This window comes from Athene noctua, chromosome Z (genome assembly GCF_965140245.1).
Source record: "Athene noctua chromosome Z, bAthNoc1.hap1.1, whole genome shotgun sequence".
Taxonomy (NCBI): domain Eukaryota; kingdom Metazoa; phylum Chordata; class Aves; order Strigiformes; family Strigidae; genus Athene; species Athene noctua.
In genome coordinates, this window is record NC_134077.1 from 3161244 (window position 1) to 3184591 (window position 23348).

Genomic DNA, 23348 nt, shown 5'->3' on the forward strand with positions numbered 1-23348 from the left:
GTTACTGGAATTGGACCTTACATATAAAACCTCCCATGGGGTTTCTACAGCTGCTGGTATTTGGGATGTTGATTTCAACATGGGCAGTCATGGCAGCAGAAATGATGCCAGAGGTCAGTGCTGGAGCATTGGTGTAGTCCACCGCCTGCTCATCTACATCAGTGACGGCTGCAACACGGCAAAGTTTACAGGAACACTTGTATCAAGTATGATAAGGTTATAGTCCTCTTTGGTTTGGGATTTCAGTGGGAGATGGCTTGAGATGGTGAGATCGCTGTCAGAGGTTTGCAAGTTCCTGTCCTAGGTAGATAGCACAGGACCTGGAAGATCTTAAATCATCAGCTGGCATTGGCACAGTCTGGTTTAAAGACTATATGAGGTGGCAAAGCTGTTTCTACAACTTTGTCCCTACAAATAGAGATTTCTGCAGGTTGGGATGTGATAAATAAAGTGTTGAGATGGAGCCGTGTAGACAATAGTGGATCAGTGCAGAAAATTGGATGTCTGAGTTAGAAAATCAGCTGCAGTCTTTCAGAAATCTGAATAAAAGGACGCTTGAGGATAACACTCATGAAAGATTAAGCTGGGCTTGAAAACCTGTTAGTGTGGAAAAAAAACTTCCCTTAGTTGCAGGTCTCCTGTGCGTCACGTCCAGTGCGTGGGCTCACAGATGCTTTTACAGCACCGGTGTCACCCCAGGATACAGCATGTTGGGTTTTTTTCCCATGGGGACCTGCAGGTCCTGTCGAAAGAGGCAGGTTTGCAGGGGAGGGGTGTCCATGCACTGGACGGTAATGCTCATGTGTGAGTACACTCTCCTGAAGAGACCATAAATCCCTTTCAGAAGCAGGTATCACTGTCTAAATGCTAAGTAATTAACAATGCAGGGACTTTGGGTGCTGACAACCTGATTCTCTGCAGTGCTTGGGAGTGGTTTTGTTCTCCAAACACAGGTTATTTGGGAGTTTTAATGCATTCTGTCAAAATATTTAGAATTCTGTTGGTTTTTTTCCAAATGTCTTCTGTTTTTTCCTTTTTCTCTGGGAGAGAAATTAAGCTGGAAAGGCAGGAAGCCTTCAAGCAACCTTCATTGCATGTCCTTGACATCCAGAAAACACCTCTGTCCCGGCACTCCTTGGGGGAGGACTGTCCCCATGGGTGGGATTTCTAGGGACAGGGTCCAAACCGAGGGTGCAGAGGCTGTTGGATTTGTCTCCTAATTCTTGACTCTGCATCCTTAATTCTCTGTTATCACTGAAGTGAGAGGGTGCCGCATTAAAAACTTTTACATATATACTGAAAGTGTGTCATTTGCTATAGTAGCAAGACTGAAGAATGTCTGAAGAGTGGATTCATGTGGCATTCCTGGACTTGGTGGGGACAGCTTGTTTGTCCTCTGTTTGCCATGTGAAGGGAAATGTGAACACCCAGGTGGCCAGCTGTATGCTGGACATATTTATGAACTTTAAATATTTTAGTATAAACCCCGGTGCTGCAGTGGATTTAGGAGATATCAGCCGCACAGCAGAACAGGAGAAAAGCCAAAATGCAGCATTTTGCCCCTGACATCTGCTCATGAGAGTTGTCCTCAAGCTGGGATGTGCCTTCCCGGCAGCCGTGGTGATGGGTTGGAGTGGTGAATATGGTTGCGTTTTGCACCAAGATATAGTGCACTAAAATGAACATAAACCCAACGGCCATTGGTTTGCTTTTCCCATTAGGACATCATCTTAGCGCAGTCACTTTGTGTGGGTAGGACCTCCTGGCAAGGGCATGCGCGGAGCTGGGGACCAAACTGCTCTGTCAATTAGCAGATTGAACTGGCAGGGTCCCCTTAATTAGCAACTTCATGAAATCTTGCTTGGAGTTAATGTTGTACAGCTCCTCTGCCCCTGGCCAGCACTCACTGAGAGGGTTCATAAATCACATCTGGCGTCTCTGAAGTGGAAAAAGAGTTTCCACTCTGATATCTTTTCATGTTGTACCCCTGCTCTCATGGTGTTTTTCCACCTAACTTGCCGTGCCTCTCCACCTCTGTTTTTATTAAATCTTTTCTTGCCCTGTTGCTCTGATTATGAACTTGCAAGAGTTGGTATTTTCAGGGAGTCCTGGGAAAGCCACGTCCCTTTAGTTGCAAGAACTGAAGGCTCCAATCTGCTCAGCACAACGGCTGTGCAACCAAGATATCAAGCACAGAGGGAGCTCTTCAAGGACATGTTCATCACAGAGGCACTAGCCGTGTGTTGTAATATAAACACTTACTGGTCCCAAACACCAGATTTTGTTTAAAGATTGTAAAGCTCAGTTCCTGGGATGGGAGATGGATTGAGTATCCTCTGCTCAGCACGGGCTGCACCAGCTCTGGGGGAAATGCCAGCGCCGGGGCAGGTGGAGGAGGACCAGTCCTGCGTTTCCTCAAGGGCTGTGGGGCTGGTGAAAACACAGAAGTGTTTCTTTTCTCCCAATCCCTCTTTTCCTTCAGCAGATTCACATTGCCTTTCCCCGAGAGCTCAGGCATTCTGTGTGGTGAGGGCATTTACCACCTGGCAGTACCTGGGGAGTAGCTGCATTGTGTGGAGCCAGAACAGCCAGGCAGTTCTCAGTACCAGAAATACTGATTTGGGGGGTGGGGGGGAGGGCTTAATTTGTTTAGTGCTTTAAGACAGTTCTGCCAGTTCCTACAGCATCTATTACTAGAGCAATTATTTTGCCGCGTGTTTATCATTGCAGCAGTTTATTTGTTAAGCACAGAGAGCCTTGCCACTTCTTTCCTTGGTTTAATCCTTACAGTCATGTGTCAGAGACTTTTTTTCCTCCCCCTTCCAACTGTGCCTTAAAAAAGAAATATAAATAACGTACTTCCCTGTGATAGCTGAGAATTTTTATTTTTTTTTTTAAAGAGCAAGCCCAGCTGCCTGTGCCTGTCCCTGGGTGTCATGGGCTTCCACCCTGACTTCCACAGGGGCTCCACTGGCTCTTAACCTGCTTGCTTGTAGCTTGTGTTATTAAGACTGCATATTTTTTCTTTTCCAATTGTGACTAGGAAGCCAATTTTGAACTCAGTTTGGAGCTGACTAGTAGCTCGTGGAGGGGTAGAATAATGTTTCAGTAAGGGGAGCTGTGGAAGCGCTTGTGAAGAGGAGGATAACCAAGACCAACACCAAACTCCCTCTAAGGAACATGTTGGAATTGGAGCTGAAAGCACCATTTCTTCTTCTGCCTTCCAGAAGTCGCTTATGTGTATCTAATCTTTGTGGTATCAGGGATGCAATGCAGAGGCTGTAATTATGAATTTAATACCTTCTTTTTCAGCTCTGTTGAATTGCATTAAAAATACCATGTTGAGTCTTTTGAGACAGCAGGTACTGTTTCTTCATCACCTTTGCTGTGAATATATTTGGGCTTAATATTTCATAATATTTTTCCAAGAGAGGCTGTTACGTGTCTTGTCTCCGACAGCACTGCTGCCTGATGGGCAGGAAGCTACGGTCGTACCAGATATCTCATTCATGCGTAGCAGAAGAGACCTCCTGAATCCCTTGAGTTGTGACAAGGAAAGATAGACATTTCGGGGAATGAGGAATAAAGTGTAGATCTGGGATAGGAGGAATGCAAACAGACGGTTGAATAACTGGTGTTCCCTGTCACGCAGATGACATCGTTGCAGAGAAAAGTAGATTTTGAGATGAAGCAGTGCTTAATGCTGATTTATTCATTGCTTTGCAGATTTGAAACTTTTGAAGTGAATAGCTTTGAACAGTTTTGTATCAACTATGCGAATGAAAAGCTCCAGCAGCAGTTCAACTTGGTAAGGTCAACTTGGAAACGTTCCATAAAATTTAGCAGAAAATGTATCAGGGTGGGATTATTGTGTGTCTGACTTCTGCTAAATGGCATTTACTCGCAGCCTGGCCAGATTGCATGGCCAGCATGAATGTAGTCCTTGGGATACTGTCTCTCCTGGGCAATGACAGTGCATTGCAGTTGCACTAAATATTCATATCAAGTTAAAAATGTTGCTTGGTTCATTTATAAGTTTGATATGGCAAGCAGGTTTGCAAATGGTTTATGCAGAGGTCCATTGAAGGTTTTGAATAAGTAGATAGTTTGCCAATTTTTTGTTTGTTTGCTTGTTTTTTGTGTGGTTTCAGTCGTAACTGAAACCTGAATGGTCTTGTCCGAGTCCTGATTTCCAGTGTGAGACAAAGCATGGGTAGAAACCTGCCCAGTAAGTGTGGCTTAAATCTCTGCAATGAAAATTATGTCTTAAGTAGCAGGATTGGACACACTCTTCTTTTTTCAATTGTCCACGCCTCACAAAAACCTGAGATGCTTCTATTTTATTAGATACACGCAGTTACCTGCCCTGGAAATGAAATCAATAAGGGGTTGTCTTCTGCTTTTGTTGTAAGAAGGGAAAAAAAATACTATTAGCTTCAGGATACAAGAAAAAACTTGTTAAATTTGACCAGCTAAGTACTGCGGAGTAGTTTGGCACTTTGAAACCATATCATATGCATGGAGTGAACTTTTGCAGTATATCTAACGGATCAGATCGGTGCTGCTAAAAATGAAAAGTAAATTATGGGTTGAATTTGCACTATTGATATCTTAGTATGTCCAAATATCACTTCTGAAGCTTATAAATTCAAACTGAGACGACATGTTTGAAGAGGTTTTAAAGAGCTATCTTTGAAGAAAAAAGTGCATTTGAAAAATCCTTTTTTAATATGCTTAGAGTATCGCAGAAATAGCCAGAGACAATTTATCTGCTTGGGCAGAGGTCTGAGATATATAAGCCATGCAAAGATTTTTTTTTTTTAATTATAATAAAAAAAAAAAAGAATCCACAATAGTAGTGTTCCTGAGTCAGGACTGCTGATGACCTCCCTTCTAGGACGATGGGTGCTCTTTGTGAAGCTCCGGTCACAGATGGGGTCACACACGCTCAGCCCAGTGCTGCAGGTCACTAGTTTAATCAGCAGAGCACTAAAGGAGAGGGATTTTTCTCAGCCCAAGAGATATATATGTCATTGCCATTTCAATGTCTGGCTTCCACCTAGATGTAGTGACAGATTCAGTCATTTTCTAGGGAAAATCATTGAAAGCCTTTTTTTTTTTTTTTTTTTTTTTTCCTTCCCCCCCTGCTCCGTGGTTTCCTATTGTAAAGCTTTTATTTTTCTTGCCAGAGTTAGGTTGTGTAAATGACAGGTCTTGTATGAAGCTGTACATGAGGGCACATAAAGCTTCTACAGGTTCTGGATGGGAGGGAACACTCTTCTCCAGCAGGGACAAGAGGGTGGTAGGGGAAGGGGCTGGCGCTGTGATGGCTGAGGTCACAGTCCGTAACTCTGCTGTTTTTCCACTCTCAGCACGTGTTTAAACTGGAACAAGAAGAGTATATGAAGGAGGGAATCCCTTGGACTCTCATAGACTTCTACGATAACCAGCCCTGCATAGACCTTATAGAAGCAAAACTGGGTATCTTGGACCTACTGGATGAAGAGTGCAAGGTAAAGAGAACCACCCACCTTTTCACTGACATTTTTGTTTTTATAGAATATTAAAGAATAAGCTTTAACCTGCGGTATCTTGCAAGAGGGTAAATGTCTCCTTTCACTTGCATTGCTGGGGTGCTCATGGCTAGGGCAGGCTGTTGGCATTTGCTTTGCTTCAGGACCATTCAGAGTCTCCTCGGCAGATGTTGGCTCCCAGCCTGGGTACCTGATCTCACCATGTGTTGCAAGAGCTCAGGTTTCTGGCCTGGCTGTACTCTAGGAATAGCCATTGCTTGCAACTTTTTGATTTCTTCAGTATTATTCAGGATCTGGAGTTCCTCCCTGTGTGAGAGACAACTTGTAAAAACAGGTCCTGAAAGAAACAGGCCTGTGAGAAACAAAGACTGGAGAAAAACAGCCTGAGAAAGAGGAAGAGTAGGGGGAGTGGAGGGCTTCTGAGCTAAGGAATGTCTCAAACACTCGCAAGTAACGAAACTATAGTCATGGGGTGGATGGTGTGGAGGTCGAAGCTGATAAGGCTACCAGAATAACACAGGATGCATCTGGAGGGGGGAGCCCTGTGGAGACAGGACAGCCCTGCTCTGGGGCACCTGGGCAAGTTTCAAGGCCCATCTGTCCAGTGAATGAACTTTGCTTTATTATCTGCAAAATGCATATTAAAGATGACATCCCTGAATATGCTAACGAAGATTGACAAGATCATGCTAATTACACCATCCCGTGAAACACCTCACCCCTCCCCACAGACTGGCTATGTAGGTAGGGAACAGACCCAGGGAAAATGTGTATAAATTGAGCAGGGGGCAACGAGGAGGGCAGTTTGAGAGTGAAGGGAAGTGAAAGAGATGGATGCCTCCTGGAATCCTCGCTGGTGGGACTGATGCAGGAACCCAGACCAGTGATCTCTATTACTCTATTCTTTCTATTTCCCTCCTTTCCTTTTTCCCCAATTTTTTCACTACCATTAAGCAATTCAAGGCACACTGTATTGCTTGCCACAACTCGTTACATACTTAGGCAATTATCGTGTACCCAATTGGTACATTGTGGGAAGTTAATAAAAGTCTGGACTTTGAGGCTTGTCTCACCGTTGTCCACTCTGTTGGGGATTTGCTAATCTAAGTCACCTGTCTCCTTCTTCTGAGCGGGACGTAACACCCTGTCTCAAACCTTATTTTGTCTTGAGGGAAACCTGAGCCTTCTTGAGATAACTATTTGGGGTGAAGTCAATGGCATTTAGTGTACAGACTTCAGATGCTTGTAATGTCAGGAGTGTTTGCCCTTTTACCCTCTCTCTCTCATACCAGCCTAAAGTAAATCCTGCTTAAAAGTTGAGAAGAAAGGCCAGGAATGCAAACTTTAATGAGAATCCATAAGAAAGCTTGGACTCCTTGTTCAGTCATGAATTATCAAATAATGATTCTTGTAGGAACAAGAAATGTAAGAAGGGGGATGTTCTTGAGAAGTTGGGATGCCTGTTTTGAAGGTCTTTGGCATGAAGAGTAGGTGGAGAATCCAGAGTCTTTAGTTGTGGTCATCTCAACAGGAGAGCTGATGTGGTGATGGAAAGGGCACCTACACTGGGTTGAGCAGCTCATATCCCAGTTCTGGTGTCTGCACAGCAATGATGATGAGGAAATACTGGAAAGACTGTTATCAGATCAGGTTATCATTGTGATACTGAAGCAATTTGAGCGCTGCACATGAGTGGTTGTAAGTGATAGTGGGAGGGTTTTCAGACCCTTTGACACCCCCCACCCCCACCCCACCCCCCGAGTATGCAACAGCTAGAAGTTGAAGTTAGATTCAACCATGAAATAAGCCTTTTTAATGCTGAGAACAGCCTGGAGGAAGGGGATGGTGACTGCCTTCCTGTTGGATGTGGCTGCCTTGTGGAGCCTCAGACTGGTTTTGCTATGTTGTGACCAACAAGTTGGCTCGGGAAGAGTTTGCATCGTGACTTGGATGTATGGTGTGCCAGGAAATGTCTTATTGATTGTAGAAGGACTTTGAGGGTTTCTGAACAAGGACAGGGAAGGGTGAGGCAAGGGGTGGTGGGAGAGCTGAAGCAGGGCGTAGGCCCCTCACTAGGATAGCCAGTGTGATAAGAAAGAAGCAATGAATTCTTGTTGGCTCTGTGGGGTCCCTGGATCAGACCCAGTGGCTCCAGGGCAGGAGTGACAACACTGCATCGAGGGAAAGGTGTTGGAGCCATTATTTAGACTGGTGTCCCTGTTGGGATATCAGGAGATGTATGACCTGTTCTTGTCTGGGAGAGAGGTGACCTGCCAAGTGGCTGCTCTCCCCCAAGCGACAGGGCTGCCTTCCCAGGCACAGCAGGGCTATCCCAACCTGCACCTACCATGAACTCAGCCCTCATCTGAGGTACAGGCAATCTGACTACCTCTTTGTGATGAGCCGGAGATGGGGCTTTGCCCTTTTCAAATCCAGTCTTGGGAAGACTCCTTTAAAAATGAGAACAAATTGGACCTGATTTGATGCCCTTAAAAATAGCATCTTAGCCAGTGTTGGCTCAGAAGGAGGTCAGATTATTTGCTTGATATTCAGCACCATTTCATCTTCTCTCTGCACTAAGTCTGCTAAATTTTTCAAACTCGAACTGGTTCCTGGGTGTTGTGAGGACCATAAGGGAAGTTTCCCTCATGCCATAATGCCCTTTGCTCCTCTCTGAAGCACCTGTCCCTAGTTGCTGCTGGTGACACTTCATTAGATGGAGCAAATCCTATGCGACATCAGTAGTATGGGAAATTTTTGCTGTAGATCTGCCTGAGACTACTTTTTCCATCTGTGCTTTTTTTGACCAAAAAAACCTAAACCGCAAGATCTCTTCCCCCTCCACGTCAAATACCAGTTATCTGGGTATTTACCTGTCAGTGGGGAATGCTGTCATTAGTCACAGGCCCTTATTATGGGCCCTGTAATTGTCTCTTTTATAATAACCTGCAAGCGTTCTTCCAGCTTTATGAAAATTTCATCAAAGCCTGTCAAATGAAAGCATGAGTTTATGGATGAAAACCTTCACCCCTGCAGCAGTGTTTCATGTCTCAGGGAGAGCTGGCCATGGCGGGCATGGGACCACAATAGGGTAATTGCAAGTCATATCGTTAGTACACACAATGGTGGATAAATATACTCTGGGACTTGAAAAGGCATCGAGGGGGTCCTGGTAACGTAATGAAACATTAACACAAATGCGGAGGGTTTGTCACTAATGTTCTCTCTTCACAGTATGGATTTTTTTAAAATCTTTAACGTGAGATTAAAGAGGGGGTGGTTGGATACCTGCTGAAGCAGTTCAGTGAACAAAGGTCATAGACCTTCAGTGCATGATGAGAGTCTTGTTGCTGTTTAGAGAAGGAGGGGATGTTGCTATAACTCTGAGAGTTATAGCAAGCAAAGCTGTTTATTTTTCCAATAGTACATACTTATGCTCTCGACAGAGTTCTTACTTCATCATTACCAAATCAGCAATTAGACAGCCATCAACCTTTTCTCCTGTCAGCACTCGTAACAGGCACTGCGCAGACCAGTCACCTGCTCACTCAGGCACTGTTCACACAGCAGTAACTCCAGTTCAGGACTTTTCCTCAGCTCAGTGTTGCCGCTGTCTGTTGTTTTTCCCTGCCACCTTGGCACAACTCAGCAGTCTCTTATCTTTCTTCCAAGGCCTGTTTCTCATCAAAGCCTTGCTGCTTCTCAGGGGCTTCACGGGGCTGACAGGCTGATGTCTCCCACAAGGGGACAGGTTGAAATGGGAACTAGCAGTGAAAAAGAGGGTTCTTGGATTGAGGTTGGAGTTTTAAGGACTAAACTTGTCTCGTGAAAGCAAACAATAGTACCCTTAGCTTTGAAAAAAGAGGGCTTTAGGATGTGTTCAGGTTTGGGTGTTTTTAGACAGAGATATGAGCTGGAGGGTGCTGTACAACTTACTGAGGTGGAGGGGGCTTCTGGAGGTCACTTGGTCCAATGTCTAATTATGTCCCTGTTCTGCCCAGGAAGCCTTATAATCTCCATGGGACTATGACCTTACATCCCTTAAGTGACCCTAGAGTCCCCAGAGAGCCTCTTCCACATTTCCTGTGCTGAAGGGTCACCTGCCTGGATCTGAAGCTGTTAGGATCTCTTGGTTTTGTTTCGGCATACGAAGTGGGTGTTCATGTCCCATGCACAGAAATGTCGTTGGCCAGAAACCAAGGCCACCATGACTGGCACAACATTGAAGTGCTGTAGCACAAACTGGAGGAAGGAAAGGGGAGAAGGGAATCCAGGAGAACCTCTGTTGTGCTAAGCTGTGAAATGTGGAGGGAGTCACCACAGGGCCAGCGATGCTGGTGGGAAATAACCTGGGATAAGAGCAAAATCCTTGAGGAGAGCAAGGAGACCAGTGTAGAGCCTATTAGAAAAGACAGGCATTAAGGAGGGAGGCTGTCTTATGAAAATCCAGTCATGGGAAGTTGGGACGGCATGTGGAAGACTTGCTTGGATGTCTGGGGTGGCTTTAGGGTATGGTTGGCCTTGTTGTAGAGGGAATGACTTTCTCAGAGAGGACAGCAGACTTCCTAAGAAGACTGAAGGCTTTGTGGCTGAAGGAACATGTGGAGAGCGACTTCAGTGCCCTGAAGAGGAGAAGCCAGTTGGGGTTGATCTCTCAAGGGATTAAATTATCCTCAGAGGAAGCTGAAAATTCTCTAAGAAATGCAGTCAGGTCTCTGTATCAAAGCTGGATGAGGTGTCTTGCTCTTCTGGCTGAAACTGCTTGCTCCGAGGGAGTGCTGAGTGTCTTCCATATATTTCCTAAGTGTCATTTGGGAGTACGGTCAAAAATTGCTGTGGATGTCCGGATCTCTCCATAAGGTGTTCGGCTGCCTGACTGCTCTCTTGATTTGCCTGTGCTGTTGGGGTGGGAGTAGGAATGGAAAAATTAGTGGAAAAATGTTTCTGTTAGCATGAAGTGCCTCTAAAAGGGTTTGAACAAGAGCAGGCTGGTTGGTGGGGTTGATGTGTCACTCACGACATCTTTGTCCAGGTGTTTATTATGGATCTTAGTCAAATTTTACTGAGGAGCAACGTGACCCTGAGGCTGCCAAAGGCAGATGTGTCTAACCCACAAGCTCTCTCATGTTCTCAAACTCTCTCGTGGATCGTTTTGTGTTTTATGGCTCGTTGCCATCGTGTTACGCTGTTAACATGCCAAATGCATTTTCTAACACTGTTCAAAAGACGCTTTTTAACCTTTCCTGTGTCCTTCTGTCAAGTGCCAGAAACACTGAAGTCTGCTTCTAGAAGCCTGGTTTCCAATCCTGCTTGTCTCTGTGCATTGCTGTGAACTTGGGTGTCTGAGCAAATGTGTTTTCCTTGACTGGACTCGTTAGTTTTTTGAACATGAGAAATCAGCACGTTGCCTTCCTGTGCCGCCCAGTCCTGTGGGGGGGATTTCTGCTCCATGTGCAGGTACACAGAGGTTGGATCTCTGGGCTTTCTTTCTGGGTGAATGGCAGAGTAACCTCGCCTACGTCAAGCTGTCAGCTTTTACAGCTTCAGTCAGGCACATCACTCGCAGTGGAACGTGTCTGCAAAGCGCAGAGAAAGCCCAGGCTCTCTTCAAGCTTTAACATATATTGGAGGGAGTGATAAAGAGAAAGAAAATAAAACGTAAATAGTTCCTACTGTGTTTTCAGAGGGCTGACTTTTAGATCATTAGGTTTGAATGGACCTTTGTGGATTTTATCCAGTTAATTTTTCTTCTGTTGGAAGTGATGGTGTAGGGAATTTCAACCTTTAGCTCCAAGTACCTCCCCAGCTGTCTTGTGGTTGTGGTGTGTTTCTGACCCTGGGATGTTTCTGGTACAGAATTGGTGGACTTGAAGCCTGGGGGCTCATCCTGGCCACACTGGGTAGGTTTGATTTTGGTTGCAGTAGCTCCTAGCAGCTCAGAGGACAATGTATGGAGATGGGGAGATGATGCTGGCTGGGATTGCGCTGCCTGACAGATTTTATGCAGAGTGATGGGCTGAGGGACGGTGAGGACAAACGAGCAGAAGCAGTGACCGTGTGAAATTACTGGTCTGAGGTTTTTCCTGTTTAGGGATTTCCATACAATACTTGCAAGGCAGTCGGTTTTCCTCTTCCTCATCTCCTAAAAAGTCTTGCACTGATGGGATAGTCTCTAAACTTTCTCAGTGGCTCTAAAGGCCTTGAACTGCCAAGGCAATACCTGAAGCTGTTGTTATAGTTCAGATAATTGCCCTGGTAGTTTATATCTCCAGGACTTGGTCCCTATCATGTGCTCCTCAAGCAGCTAAAAATACCCAGGGGTGAGCAGGGAGTGGTGCAGGTATGGGAAAACCCTCTTTCTGGGAGGCAGGAGAAATGCCTTTGAAGTTCAGCTCTGAGATAAGCAGGTTTTTCAGCACAGTCCATGGCCCAAAAGAGAGCTGGTGCAGGATAAATCTGCTCTCTGCAGCATCTGGCAGCCTAGGTGGCTGCGGTGCTCCTGCTCTGCACCTGCAGATCAGTCCTGAACAGGAGAGACCTAATGATAGCTCCAGAAAGGATGTTTTTTTATGTATAGATATGGAATGTAACTGATGGAAAGAAACCCATCTGCTTTTAGGTAACTCCATAGTTTCAACATGCATGTCTTGCGTAAATTAAATATGTATATAATTGTATAAATAAGTGGCTTTTAATATTTATATATAGTCTGTGTTATTTATGTCTGTATCCATAATTGGCTACACTTAAAACTGTAAAATATGAATACATCTGGAACAGCACATTAGTGCCTGCTTCATTTAATGCAGCCACTTTTTCCAGTTAAGGGGGGGCGGGCAGGAGATGCTTGTCCCTGTGTCCAGCACCTTTCTGTTGTGTTTTGGCTTGGTCTTATGAAATCAGAGGCTGTTTCAGAGCAGCATAAAGAAATACTCCTCATCTGTCTCAGTTTTCCTCCTTGCTGTTTGCTGCTCCTATTTGCTCTGTCACTTTTCATGTAAAGGTCTGTAAAGACCTGATGGATGATCCAGAGCTTCCCTTGATGGTGCACAGTTGTTCTGTAGTTTCTAGACTTTGTCCCGTCTAATTTTAAATATTTCCTATTTTTATTCTGCCTCCTCTCTTTTTCTAACCTTAATACTCCAGTCATCCATTTTTTGTTAAAAATTGTATATGTGTGTTGTTATTGCTGTGCTGCCGTGGGAAGCAGGGATGGAGGGTCCACCAGCCTGTGCCTTTCCCATCCCTGCTGGGCAGGCAGGAGAGATGGGGATGAACCCCATCAGCTGTGGTCCTTGGTCCTCAAATATAACAACTTCACTCCTTGTTTCCTTCAGTTTTCAAGAATTTTGCTTTGTGGCAAACTTATTGTGCTGGAAAAGTACAAAATAGCCAATATTTACAGCCATGGTGCTTTCCTCAAATGCCCTTATGTTTTTTGAAAAGCTTTGGGGGTTTTGGCTGGTTAGCAGAGAGGGACCTAAACATACTGTGAAAAAAAAAAAAAAAAGAGTATTTATGACAATTGTAAGCATGAGAGTATCAGAAGTTACGTTACATTGTCATATGCTGCTGTGCAGCTATATGTGCTTACAAAATAATAAAACCGAATTATTTTTTCTTTTTCCTGATCTTGGCAATGTGTCAGTGAAAACTGCAGGTGCTGGGTAGGAAGCTAAGCTCCAGCCCTCCTTGTGAGTGCTGATTTGTCAAAAGTAGCCTGTTTCCTTACTGCACAGGTAGCGTTGTGAGGTTTTTTTTTTTAGTCATTGCAGTTTTAGGATTTTTACATTCTCTGCTTAATCCTGCCAAAGCCATGTCTTGGGCAACACCTGATATCTTGGTGTACCGTGGCCACATCCTTTCAAGGGCAGGTCCATGTAGGACTTGCACCCTGATTTCGGAATAAATGGGATGCACAAGGAGCATTTAGCATCCAGGAGATTAGTGGCACAGGAGGTTGGATGCATGGGAGGGGGGACACGGGAATCCTTCGGCTGTGGTAGGACAGATGTGTGGGTCTGAAGTTCCAACCCTGTGTGCCACTGAGGTTAATGCATCCTGTGTTTGGGATCCAAGTGATCCTGCCCCAAGCCTGCTGAGAGGCAAAAATTTCTTAGAGAATTATTTTATTCTTGTTTTAATATTTTAAAATTATGATTTATGATTATGTTAAATGAAATGAAACGGAACCTCTTGCTTGTTGTCTCAGGTGGCAGTTTGTAAAACTGGTCACCAAAAATTGCATTTAAAAAGTAACATTGGTGGTGCCTGAGCAATTAATGTAACTTAAATGCAAAAATACTTGTTAAACTTTTTCCCTGTAGCAGCTCTTCTGGCTGTTGGAGCAGAACTAGCATTTAGGTGTCTTTCACCGAGAACAAAATTTTAGCGTGCTTGTGAGGAATATACATGAAAATAAAACAGCACATGCTCCTAGAACTGGTGGGTGGACTTTGTTTCTCAAATATTCCTGTAGCTCATGTGGACTAGAGGAAGCCCACAAGGAATGTTCCTCCAAAACCTCCCTGCACCTCCTTTGCATGCCTGCCCATGACTTTTTGGTCCGTTTTCTCCCTGTGCAGGTTCCCAAAGGCACTGACCAGAACTGGGTGCAGAAGCTGTACGACCGGCACACCGGCAGCCAGCACTTCCAGAAGCCCCGCATGTCCAACACCTCCTTCATCATCCTGCACTTCGCCGATAAGGTCACTGTCCGTGTGCTGCGTGTGCTGGGGTTTGAATGCAGAAGTGGGAAATGCATGGGGGGTGAAAAAAGAGCCTCCTGAAGGAAAATTGAGTTTATAGCACCGGTGAGCTGCTTTCCGGTGGTAGGCACGCCTGGTTGGCTGTAATCTCGGTTTGCTGCTCGAATCTAGATCAGCTTGGAGGACTTCAGCATCCAAACTATTGCCCTAAGCTTTAAATATTTGAGCTTTCTAGAGGGGAGAAAAATCCTCTTTCTCAAAGCTGCAGCAAAATGAATTTCTGTAGGGCCAGTTTGACTGAAAATGTATTGGAAAAGGGAATTATTTTTGAAGAGCAGGAGCTGCGAGCGTCATCAAAGCACAGTGGGGAGATGTGCGAGGAAGTGACCCTGGGCTGATCCCACCCTTCTGAGGGAGAGGATGCCAGCTGTGGGAATTTAAATCTCAGTGTCTGGTGCTGTAGGGTCTTGTACATGGGCTCCAGTCTCCTGAAACCCTGATGTGATAGGCACCACTCACAGCAAATAAGAATCTTAAAAGCTTGCAGTTACCCAAAACACGTGTTTGTTAGAAACGAAAATGTCAGACCAACCTGGCAACGTGTTGGAGGAGCCAGGTGGCACACCGGTGCCATGATCCTGTACAGGTGCTTCTCTTAACCAGGTTTGGCCTGGGTACGAGTGGCACTTTTCATGGCAAAGGTTGATACTCACTGGTCCTTAGACATGTGATTTTGCACATGAATCCTTCACAATATCTCTGCAAGTTTCCCCCCCCCCTATATTTTTTTTCCGTGGTCTGTTATTTCAGACAACTTCAAATGTAAAAAATAAAATTTTCTTCTGTCCTCTACATTCTTCCTTTTCATTATAACCCTTGGCAATTTCAAAAACAAGAGACCTACAAGAGCCATAGCCACAGCATCTTGTGGGGTTTATTGATTAGCTCACAGGGAGTTCAGGAGTGAACAAAAGAGTGTGTAGATGTACTGATGGTCTCTGTGTTTTTACCCCTGGTTTCCATGGAAGTGCGGCTGGGTCCCATACAGAGCAGTTTAATGACTAAGAAACAGTTTGTGTTTGCAGTAGTGTTTTTGCTTTCATTCAGATTCACTTTCTTTGATTAAGAAGTGACCTTTAAATTCCAGTTCCTCCCCTCCTTCTCTCTCTCAGGTTTTTCAGGCAGTAGGGGAGTGGTGGGACACAGCATCTTGTCCCTGTGTGGTTGGACTTTACCCTCTGGTCTTCTTCCTTTTTCTCCTGCTAGGTGGAATATGAGAGCGAGGGATTTCTGGAGAAGAACAGGGACACCGTGTATGAGGAACAGATCAACATCCTGAGAGCCAGCAAGGTAAAAGCAGTGAGTTGGGAGATAATCAGCACTGCTGCTTTCCAAAATGTGAGCTGCATACTTGTGTTCCTGTGCTGTGCTGCAGCAGGTTGTGTATGCGAACGTGGTTGAAGGCAACTATGTGAACAGCAGCGAGATAGGCAAATAAATAGGGTGTGGAGGAGGGAATTAAGGGGGGAGAGGAGGGATGAGGCTGCTGGGTGCTGTGGTTGCATCCAGGTGCGGATGTGCATAGTCCTCTGCTCTCCTCTCCCTCACTCTGTTGAGGTGCATCAGAAAAATCTCTTCCAGACTTGCTGATCCTCTTCCTTTTTAGACACTGAGAGCAGAAGTCAGGAAGTCCCGAATTATGGGATGGTATAAATCCCACTGAATTCTTGCTTGGAACTCCCCACACAGCACCTGGCACAGAATATATTCTCAAAAGTGCATAGAGCCACAGGTGATCCTGGGATTAAGAGCCACTGCCAGCGGTGTAATTTTTAGAGTGTGGGTAGTGTTGCTGACCCTACCACCCTTCTGTATGAAAATGGCTGTTCCCCATAGCTGTAGTCCATCATACTTGGCCCCGTGACTTTTAATTAATAATTAGTATGCAAAAAATAGGGTTAGTATACAATGCTGGAAATCTAACGTGAACTCTGAGACATTCCAGCTGCTGTAGAGCTATTTTACACTGCTGCCAATATGTAACTTTAATAAATTAACACACATAGATGACCACACTTGCTGTCACTCCCATATTACAAGATTTTGTGCCGTGAACCTTTCCTCTCACGAATCTTGTACAAACAATTTGCTGGCGCCTCACTGCATCAAGTGTCGACAGAGACCTATTCACTGACCTGGAATGCCACGTCTCCTGGTAAAGAGCTTTTTGGCACCTAAAGTCTCTGTTAGTCCTGAGGGCGGGGATCTTGGTGGGCTGTTGGAAGCAGAAAAGCAGTAGCTGTGAGGTTTGCAGGCTTTGGAGTGGGTCGTGACTGCAGTAAATGAGAGCTTGGCAAGTGGGCTTCAAGTTGGAGACTTTACAGTTGTGTGTTTGAACTGAGCATCTTTTACAGTGACTTCCAGTACTGCACTTTTCTCCATGAGCACTTTGGGTGCACCGTCTACACTTGGGCAGGTTGGGTTAAAGTGTCAGTAACAGACACATCTAAGGAATGACAAGTCCTTGTTGTTTAAACCCAGACCAAAAGTTCCTCCCTGCAACCTTGAGTCTCTCATTGTCAGTTAATGAGTTGAGACTTTAAACAACCTTAACTCCTCTGGAGCAGCTCTCTTATGAAGAAGTCAGTATGAAAATCCAGCCCTGCAGAGTCCAGCACACCATGCAGCAGCCAAAAAATCAAAACTGTATGACTCTGGGGCACCATTGTCTCCACCAGACTTTGTGTGTGGTGTAGGGAAGGAATATATCTGCTTTTCTCCATTTCAAAGCCTCCCCCAGCACGGACCAGCTTGTTAACTTGCTTTTTTTTTTTTTTTTTTGCATTACAACTTTCGAATCACACCTGCATATTGAAAGCAGATGTGTTGTGTATCCAGATTTCTCCCCTTTGTGCCACCCTCCCTTGGGTTTATGGTTTGGTGTGACCTTCCAAACGCCACCCTAAATAAGGAATGTGATGAGGGGAGAGGGAGGAAGTATTATTTTTAGGAGCATTTCAAGCAGTAGTTTGCTCCTGGCAAAGTTAAGAGAGATGAGAATGGGAAATTAGTTGAGCATTGTCAGTGGCTTGCCCTGTGTCTCAGCAATGAATCCATATGAAGATGGCAAGATGTGAAATTTTCTTAATTCATGGGGGTAGTTGCAAGTCTAATAACTGTGAAGCTGGGCTTTAATAACACCCAAATCAAGAGCTCTGTGTGTTTGGGAAGCTCATAGCTTTCCCAGGGTAAAAACTGGGCATAATTAGAGCTTATTAGAAACATCAGGTAACCTGCAGGAATAATTGATGCCATAAGATGAATTATTTAGCCAGTGCTGAAGCTGCTGTTGAAGGTAGTGCTGCAGAACTGGCTGTGTCTGATAGGAATTTCTGTTTAACTTCTCCCCATAGGTGCAGAGGAGAAATGTAACTCACTGGAGCAGTGTGGTGTAGAGTGGTGGGGATGTTGCCACCTGCAACTCATTTGAAAAAAGGCTGAAATGGGTTTATTAACAGCATCTCCTCTTCTTCTGTTTCTCCTAGAAAGGGACTACAATATAATATCAGAGGAGGCTGAGCTTTGGTTTAATAGAAAAGAACCCCGCCAAACCCTGCTCCTTGCAACTGATTTGCTTGACCTAAAAAGCCATTAATGCGTGTGCCTCAGAACCAAAGATGTGGAGTTAGCTGGCCTGCAAATTAATGTTCCGTGGGATCAGATGTTAGGACTCTGTGAATTCACCATGGTGGCTCTGTAGGTGATACCAAAATCTGCATTTGTGATCCAGCTTGAAACACCCTCAAATGCACTTGGCTCTGAGATTCGTTGGGTGACAGTTTGATGAACTTCAGCATTTGAGCCACTTCTTTAATGACGTGGGAGTGGTGGCTGTCATCAGCCTGTGCCACGCTGTGCTGTCCTGGGAGGAAGAACAGTGCTTCCCTCAGCAGGAGCATCCTCCCTCTCCTCCTGCAAAGCCTCCAAAACATCATGTTCTGCTCTTGCTTTCCCTACCTCTGTTGGCCAGCAGATGCAGTTATCATGATTTTTTTTTTTTTTTTTTAATCTTGCCTGCCCTGTGCCCTCCAGGGATATAAACAAATTTTTCTTTTTTTCTTTTGCTGTAAAAAGCAACCTGGTTTTTCTGAAACAAAAAGAGCAGCAGTGGCAGTGCTGAGCCTGCTGCTCAGATGTGCTAATTTGTCTAAAACACAAAGTTGTGCTGCAAAAGGCTGGGCCGGGAGGGCTTTGTCCTGTACTCAGGATCAGACCTGCATACAGTATTCACCGCATTCTTCTTCATTTTCCCACTAAAGGGCAAGGGGGAACACTCAGCTTAACATGGCAAGGACATAAACACCTCTCTGTCAGCAAGTGCATCCCTGATGAAGCGCTCTCACCAAGGCAGAGCTGCGTTCTGCTAATTAGAATGCAATTACTGCCATCAACAAGAGGGTGAAAGAGACTTTATAAGGCAGTTAATTAGTTTTGTTAGCACTGGTCAGCTAAAACAGTCAAAAGTTGATGTTCTTTGGATTAGGGAAACATATTTGAATACTGATTGAAAGCATGGGGGCATGCTGTTAAGATACCATATTCCAGTCCTCTATGATTACGAGTAGTGCACCAGCAGTTTCGACTCTGCCAGTTGGGAAGGAGGGGTTTGTCCTTCTTGCTTATCCCCCCCCGCAGCCATGGAATAGGTCCTGGGCTGCTATAGATTGTCCCAGTCACAGCAGTTTTGCTTTAAGCAAGCTGAAAGCTCGCCCCAGAGATTCTTGTTGAGCGGGAAGAGCAAGCACTCTCGTTATTAACAGAAAGCGAATGGAGGGGTCGATGACTTTCCCAGCTATGCATTGAGGAGATGTTTTGAAACCTGAAATTACAGCTGTGGGTTTTACCACATTGTCAAGCGTGAGATGGCAAAAGTGGAGCCTGTGTTGGATGTCTTCCAGCTTCAAGCACGTGCCACCAAAGCATCCCATGTTTTCAGGAGTCAGAGCACCCAAGACAGTGACGTGTCGTTGAAGCATAACAGCTGTCAGGGTGTCTTTTTTGGGGGGATAGAGGGTTAGGCAAAGAATGTGTGAGCCTTTATTCTGGTGGGAGTTGAGTGAGCTGCAGAGATAAAAATAAAAGCTGTGAGTATGAAGCAGATCCTCAGCAGGCGCTGTCCTGGAGCCTGCAAGCAATCTGCTAATGTAATGCAAACAGTTTCCCTCCCACAGTGGTATTTAGGCTGCCGTGCTAGCAAGCTGTGTGAGCAGCCTGTGGGAACAGGGCTGGAAACATTCCTGTCCTAGTCCAGGGATGTGACAGAGAGCCAGGCAGCCCGTTACAGTACGGGGCTGTCCATTAATGTCTATAAACTGGTAAACCCCTGCATTCTTCTTGAGGTTTTAATGGAAATACAACCAAGTTTGGCTTTCAGAGGAGCCTGGGTTGGAGCTTTGTGCAGTGCACTGCTGCCTTGTGTCTGTTTTTGCATGGATGTGTCGGGCGCGGCGTGGTGCAGGGAAGGGAATCGTGGTGCTGGAGCCCGCTCCCAGGGATGCTCCAGAGCGGGTGTTGCTGGTGGTCTGGGTGCTGCTGGGGTGGCGTCACAGTGCATTGGCAGTGTCACCGAGCTGGAGCCCACCTCAGCTGCAGGCAAGTGAAATGCCACCTGGTGACAGTGGGTTTTCTTACATTTAAGAATTACTATTTGAATGTAAGTGCCGCTGTAGTGGGATCTTGTGTAGGTGTATAGCTGGAGTCAAGCTGTGAAAATCCCCGCTAAACAGACCAGATTTATTGTGACTTACTTAGTATTCAAGTTCCCCAGCCTAATGCAGATTTGAAGATCCTGCCCTGTAAAAAAACCCCCAAACATTAACTCCATTTGCCAGCTCGCCTGTTCTCCCATTTATGAAGTGGAAATGTTGCTGCTGGCTTGCCACAAATCCCAGACTCAGGGATCTGAGGTGCTAAATGTGGTGCTTTCAGGGCTGCGGCGTGGCGGTCCTGCTGTCGCCTTGCTCACTCGCGCTGAAATGCAGGTAATGGGTGAGGAAGTGCTGGTGTCTCTTACGTTCAGAAGAGCAAGGGTGCATCTGGGGCTGTGGTGGGAGTGGACTGCTGCCTGTCCTTGTGTGGAGACCCTGTTCCTGGTGCATGTGCTGTGCTGGCAGCATCCTGGCCATGGTCAGGACTGGATGAATACCTTGAAACCAAGCCTGGGAGCAAGAGTCACCTCACATTCAGGAGGTTTTCTGCATTGGACAATACTTCAGCAATCCTTGCAACTAGCTATTCTTTTATTTTTTCTTTGCTTGTTTGATTTGATGTGCATGTTTCATGTTTGATGAACTACAAAACAGAATGGGCAGCGGTCCTGCTCTGACATGGTTTATGTAGGCAGTATTTCTTGCTTTCACTTTAATGGTCTTTTTCTCCCTCCTGGTTTAAGATGGGTTAAAAATGACCAGAGCAATGTGTCTTGGGTGGGTTCATTTGGCAAAGAGCAGGGCCAGAGGTGCTCAGGTGTTGTTTTTTGTTTTAGTATCAAATGGTAGCAAGCTTATTCCAAGATGAGAAGGACGCTGCACCCACCACTTCCATAAGAAAGGGAACAGCCAAAATCAGCATCCGTTCTACAAGACCAGTCATCAAATCTGCCAATAAGGAGCACAAGAAGACAGTGGGGCACCAGGTAACTTGTGATATGAGTGAGTTGACTGGAGAGACGTTTTTACAATTAAGATCTTAGTTCTTCAGTTTGAAGCAGAGAGAAATAAAAAGTGGTTGTGGGGGGAAAAGTGAGGAGACTATTCTGTGACCCATGTTGTAGGATGATAATGGTTTGGCTGTTGCATTTTGGACACCTTCTAGCAGTGTCTGGAGGAACAGGCTCAAGTAGTCTTGACTGGAAGCAGTTGAGACATGGCCTAAGGAAGGGTGGAGACCACTCTGGGATTCATTGGACTGTATCCCAATTTACTATGGTGCTCATAAATTGAAACAGCTTGAGAAAAAGAGCGTTTTTTCCCCTGTGTAGACAGTCAGGCATCACAACACGGGCTCAGAGAGGTTGTGCTATCTCCACCCTTGGAGATTTTTCAAGACCCGACTGGGTAAAGTCCTGACCAAATAGCTGTTGCTCTTGTACATCATTGAGCTGGAAGCCCTCAGCCCACCAGTGTCTTCTCTGAATTGCTCCTGCATGTGTGAGGCTCGTGGGGAGGTTCAGGCTGGCACCGCAGGTGGCTTGCAGTGCCTGCCAACTTGGGTTGCACAGTACAGCACCTTCAGCCCTCCTCAAAACAAGTGGTTTTGTCTTTCAGTTCCGCAACTCGCTGCATTTGCTCATGGAGACTCTGAACGCCACCACCCCGCACTACGTGCGCTGCATCAAGCCGAATGATGAGAAGCTCTCTTTTAAGTAAGTGGCCTTCCATATCAGAAAATGTCTTCAGCATTGTAGCTGCAGGGTGTGCTTTGGACTTTTCTTCTTGCTGAAGAGATTGCTCCTCTTGCGATGCTGTTCCCCTAACTGGAAGGTCTCCATAGTTTGCTGGAGTCACTTCTCTTGGGTTTTATTATGTGGTTTTTGTGTCTGTGAAATCCCAGAATCCTTCAGGTTGGAAAAGCCCCTCGGGATCATCGAGTCCAACCCTCAGCCCGACTCTACAAAGTTCTCCCCTACCCCACATCCCCCACAGCTCATCCCAACGGCCCTGAAACCCCCCCAGGGATGGGGACTCCCCCCTCCCTGGGCAGCCTGTTCCACTCTCGGACCACTCTTGCTGGGAAACATTTTCTCCTCCTGCCCAGCCTGACCCTCCCCTGGGGCAGTTTCCAGCCGTTCCCTCTTGTCCTGTCCCTGATCCCCTGGGAGCAGAGCCCAGCCCCAGCCTCTCTGCAATGTCCTGTCAGGAGCTGCAGAGAGGGATGAGGGCTCCCCTCAGCCTCCTCCTCCTCACACTAATGAAGACTAATGCAGGCCCTAATAATTCATAAATATACTCTGCTAATACTGAGCATCCTTGCTTCGCAATAGTAGAGTCTTCGTACCATTTAATCTTAAAATCACTTCTATTTAAACAGTTATAGTGCTAAACAGTGAAAAGTGGCAGAGAAAGAAATGAAAAAATGGAGATAAGTAGTGTGCTTGCAAAATGGCTTGTAAAATGAACAAAAATGTATTGCTGCTTCCAAAATAAGTGTGGAAAAAGTAAAGACGTGACTTGTATCAACTTCAGGCAGGTTTCCAAGTGAGTGAACATCTGAAGAAAAAAGCCAGTCTTGATCTTCCTCTGTAGCTCAGAGATGTATGTGGGAAAATAACTCTTAGCCTTGTTTGACCTCTTGATGATGTTTTTGTACCCAATTTTGTTCCCTGTAACTCCAAAAAAGCTTGACCATTAACGTGCAGGGACCTCATTGTGATGTCTTCTAAAGGCCCTGGAGTAACCTTGAGCTAGTGACATTTAAGAAAGTGAGGTTGTAATTGTAACCCATAAGCAGGGAGGCATTGCCCTCCAGCTGATCCAGCGCAGTCCCAGTGAGCATGGTGCCACCTCAGAGTGCAGAGATGGCCTCAACAGTGTCCTGCAAAGGACAAAGCATCCGCAAACAGGCTCTCCCTTGGCTGTGATACACCGGTGAATATGTATCCACCAGGAAGCTTCCCTGGTTTGACTCTTTCCCCCTTGCAAACAGCAAAGTGAAAGGTATTTATGGTTGGAAGACAGTCAGGAACTGGCTTATATTTAACTGATTCATTAGATGATTATTTAACGGCTCTGGAGAAGGCTGTGTTAGCTGTCTGTGCTGGGATGGCAGTTTCTGTGGTGTGCTGTATCTGTTTTGTGTACCATTTTGTAGGTACTGGAGATAGTTAGGGCCTCCATCTCTTGTTGCCTGTTGCAGAGGTTGTCCATTTAAATGAAATTCAGGATTGCACTTTTTGTTTGATTGATTTTTTTTTTTTAGATAAAGCACAAAAGTATTTTCTAACTTTCTATAGTGGAAGTGTGGTAGATGCTCTGCATGGTGAAATGGCTTCACCTTTCCAAAGTGTGTGTCCAAGACTCCATGTCCCTGCCTGGCTCTATGTTCAGCC

General features: G+C 45.5%; 1 protein-coding gene across 4 annotated transcripts in view; it reads left to right on the top strand.

Annotated features, from left to right (window-relative positions):
• The window catches only part of MYO5B (myosin VB), a 163327-nt gene that overhangs the window by 72185 nt on the left and 67794 nt on the right, over positions 1–23348 (top strand). For all 4 annotated transcript variants that reach the window (XM_074931366.1, XM_074931369.1, XM_074931367.1 and 1 more), the window contains exons 11-16: positions 3727–3808; positions 5373–5513; positions 14120–14242; positions 15509–15592; positions 20787–20936; positions 21568–21665. In XM_074931366.1, coding sequence (XP_074787467.1) covers positions 3727–3808; positions 5373–5513; positions 14120–14242; positions 15509–15592; positions 20787–20936; positions 21568–21665 — 678 coding nt within the window. The remainder of the gene's footprint in view (positions 1–3726; positions 3809–5372; positions 5514–14119; positions 14243–15508; positions 15593–20786; positions 20937–21567; positions 21666–23348) is intronic.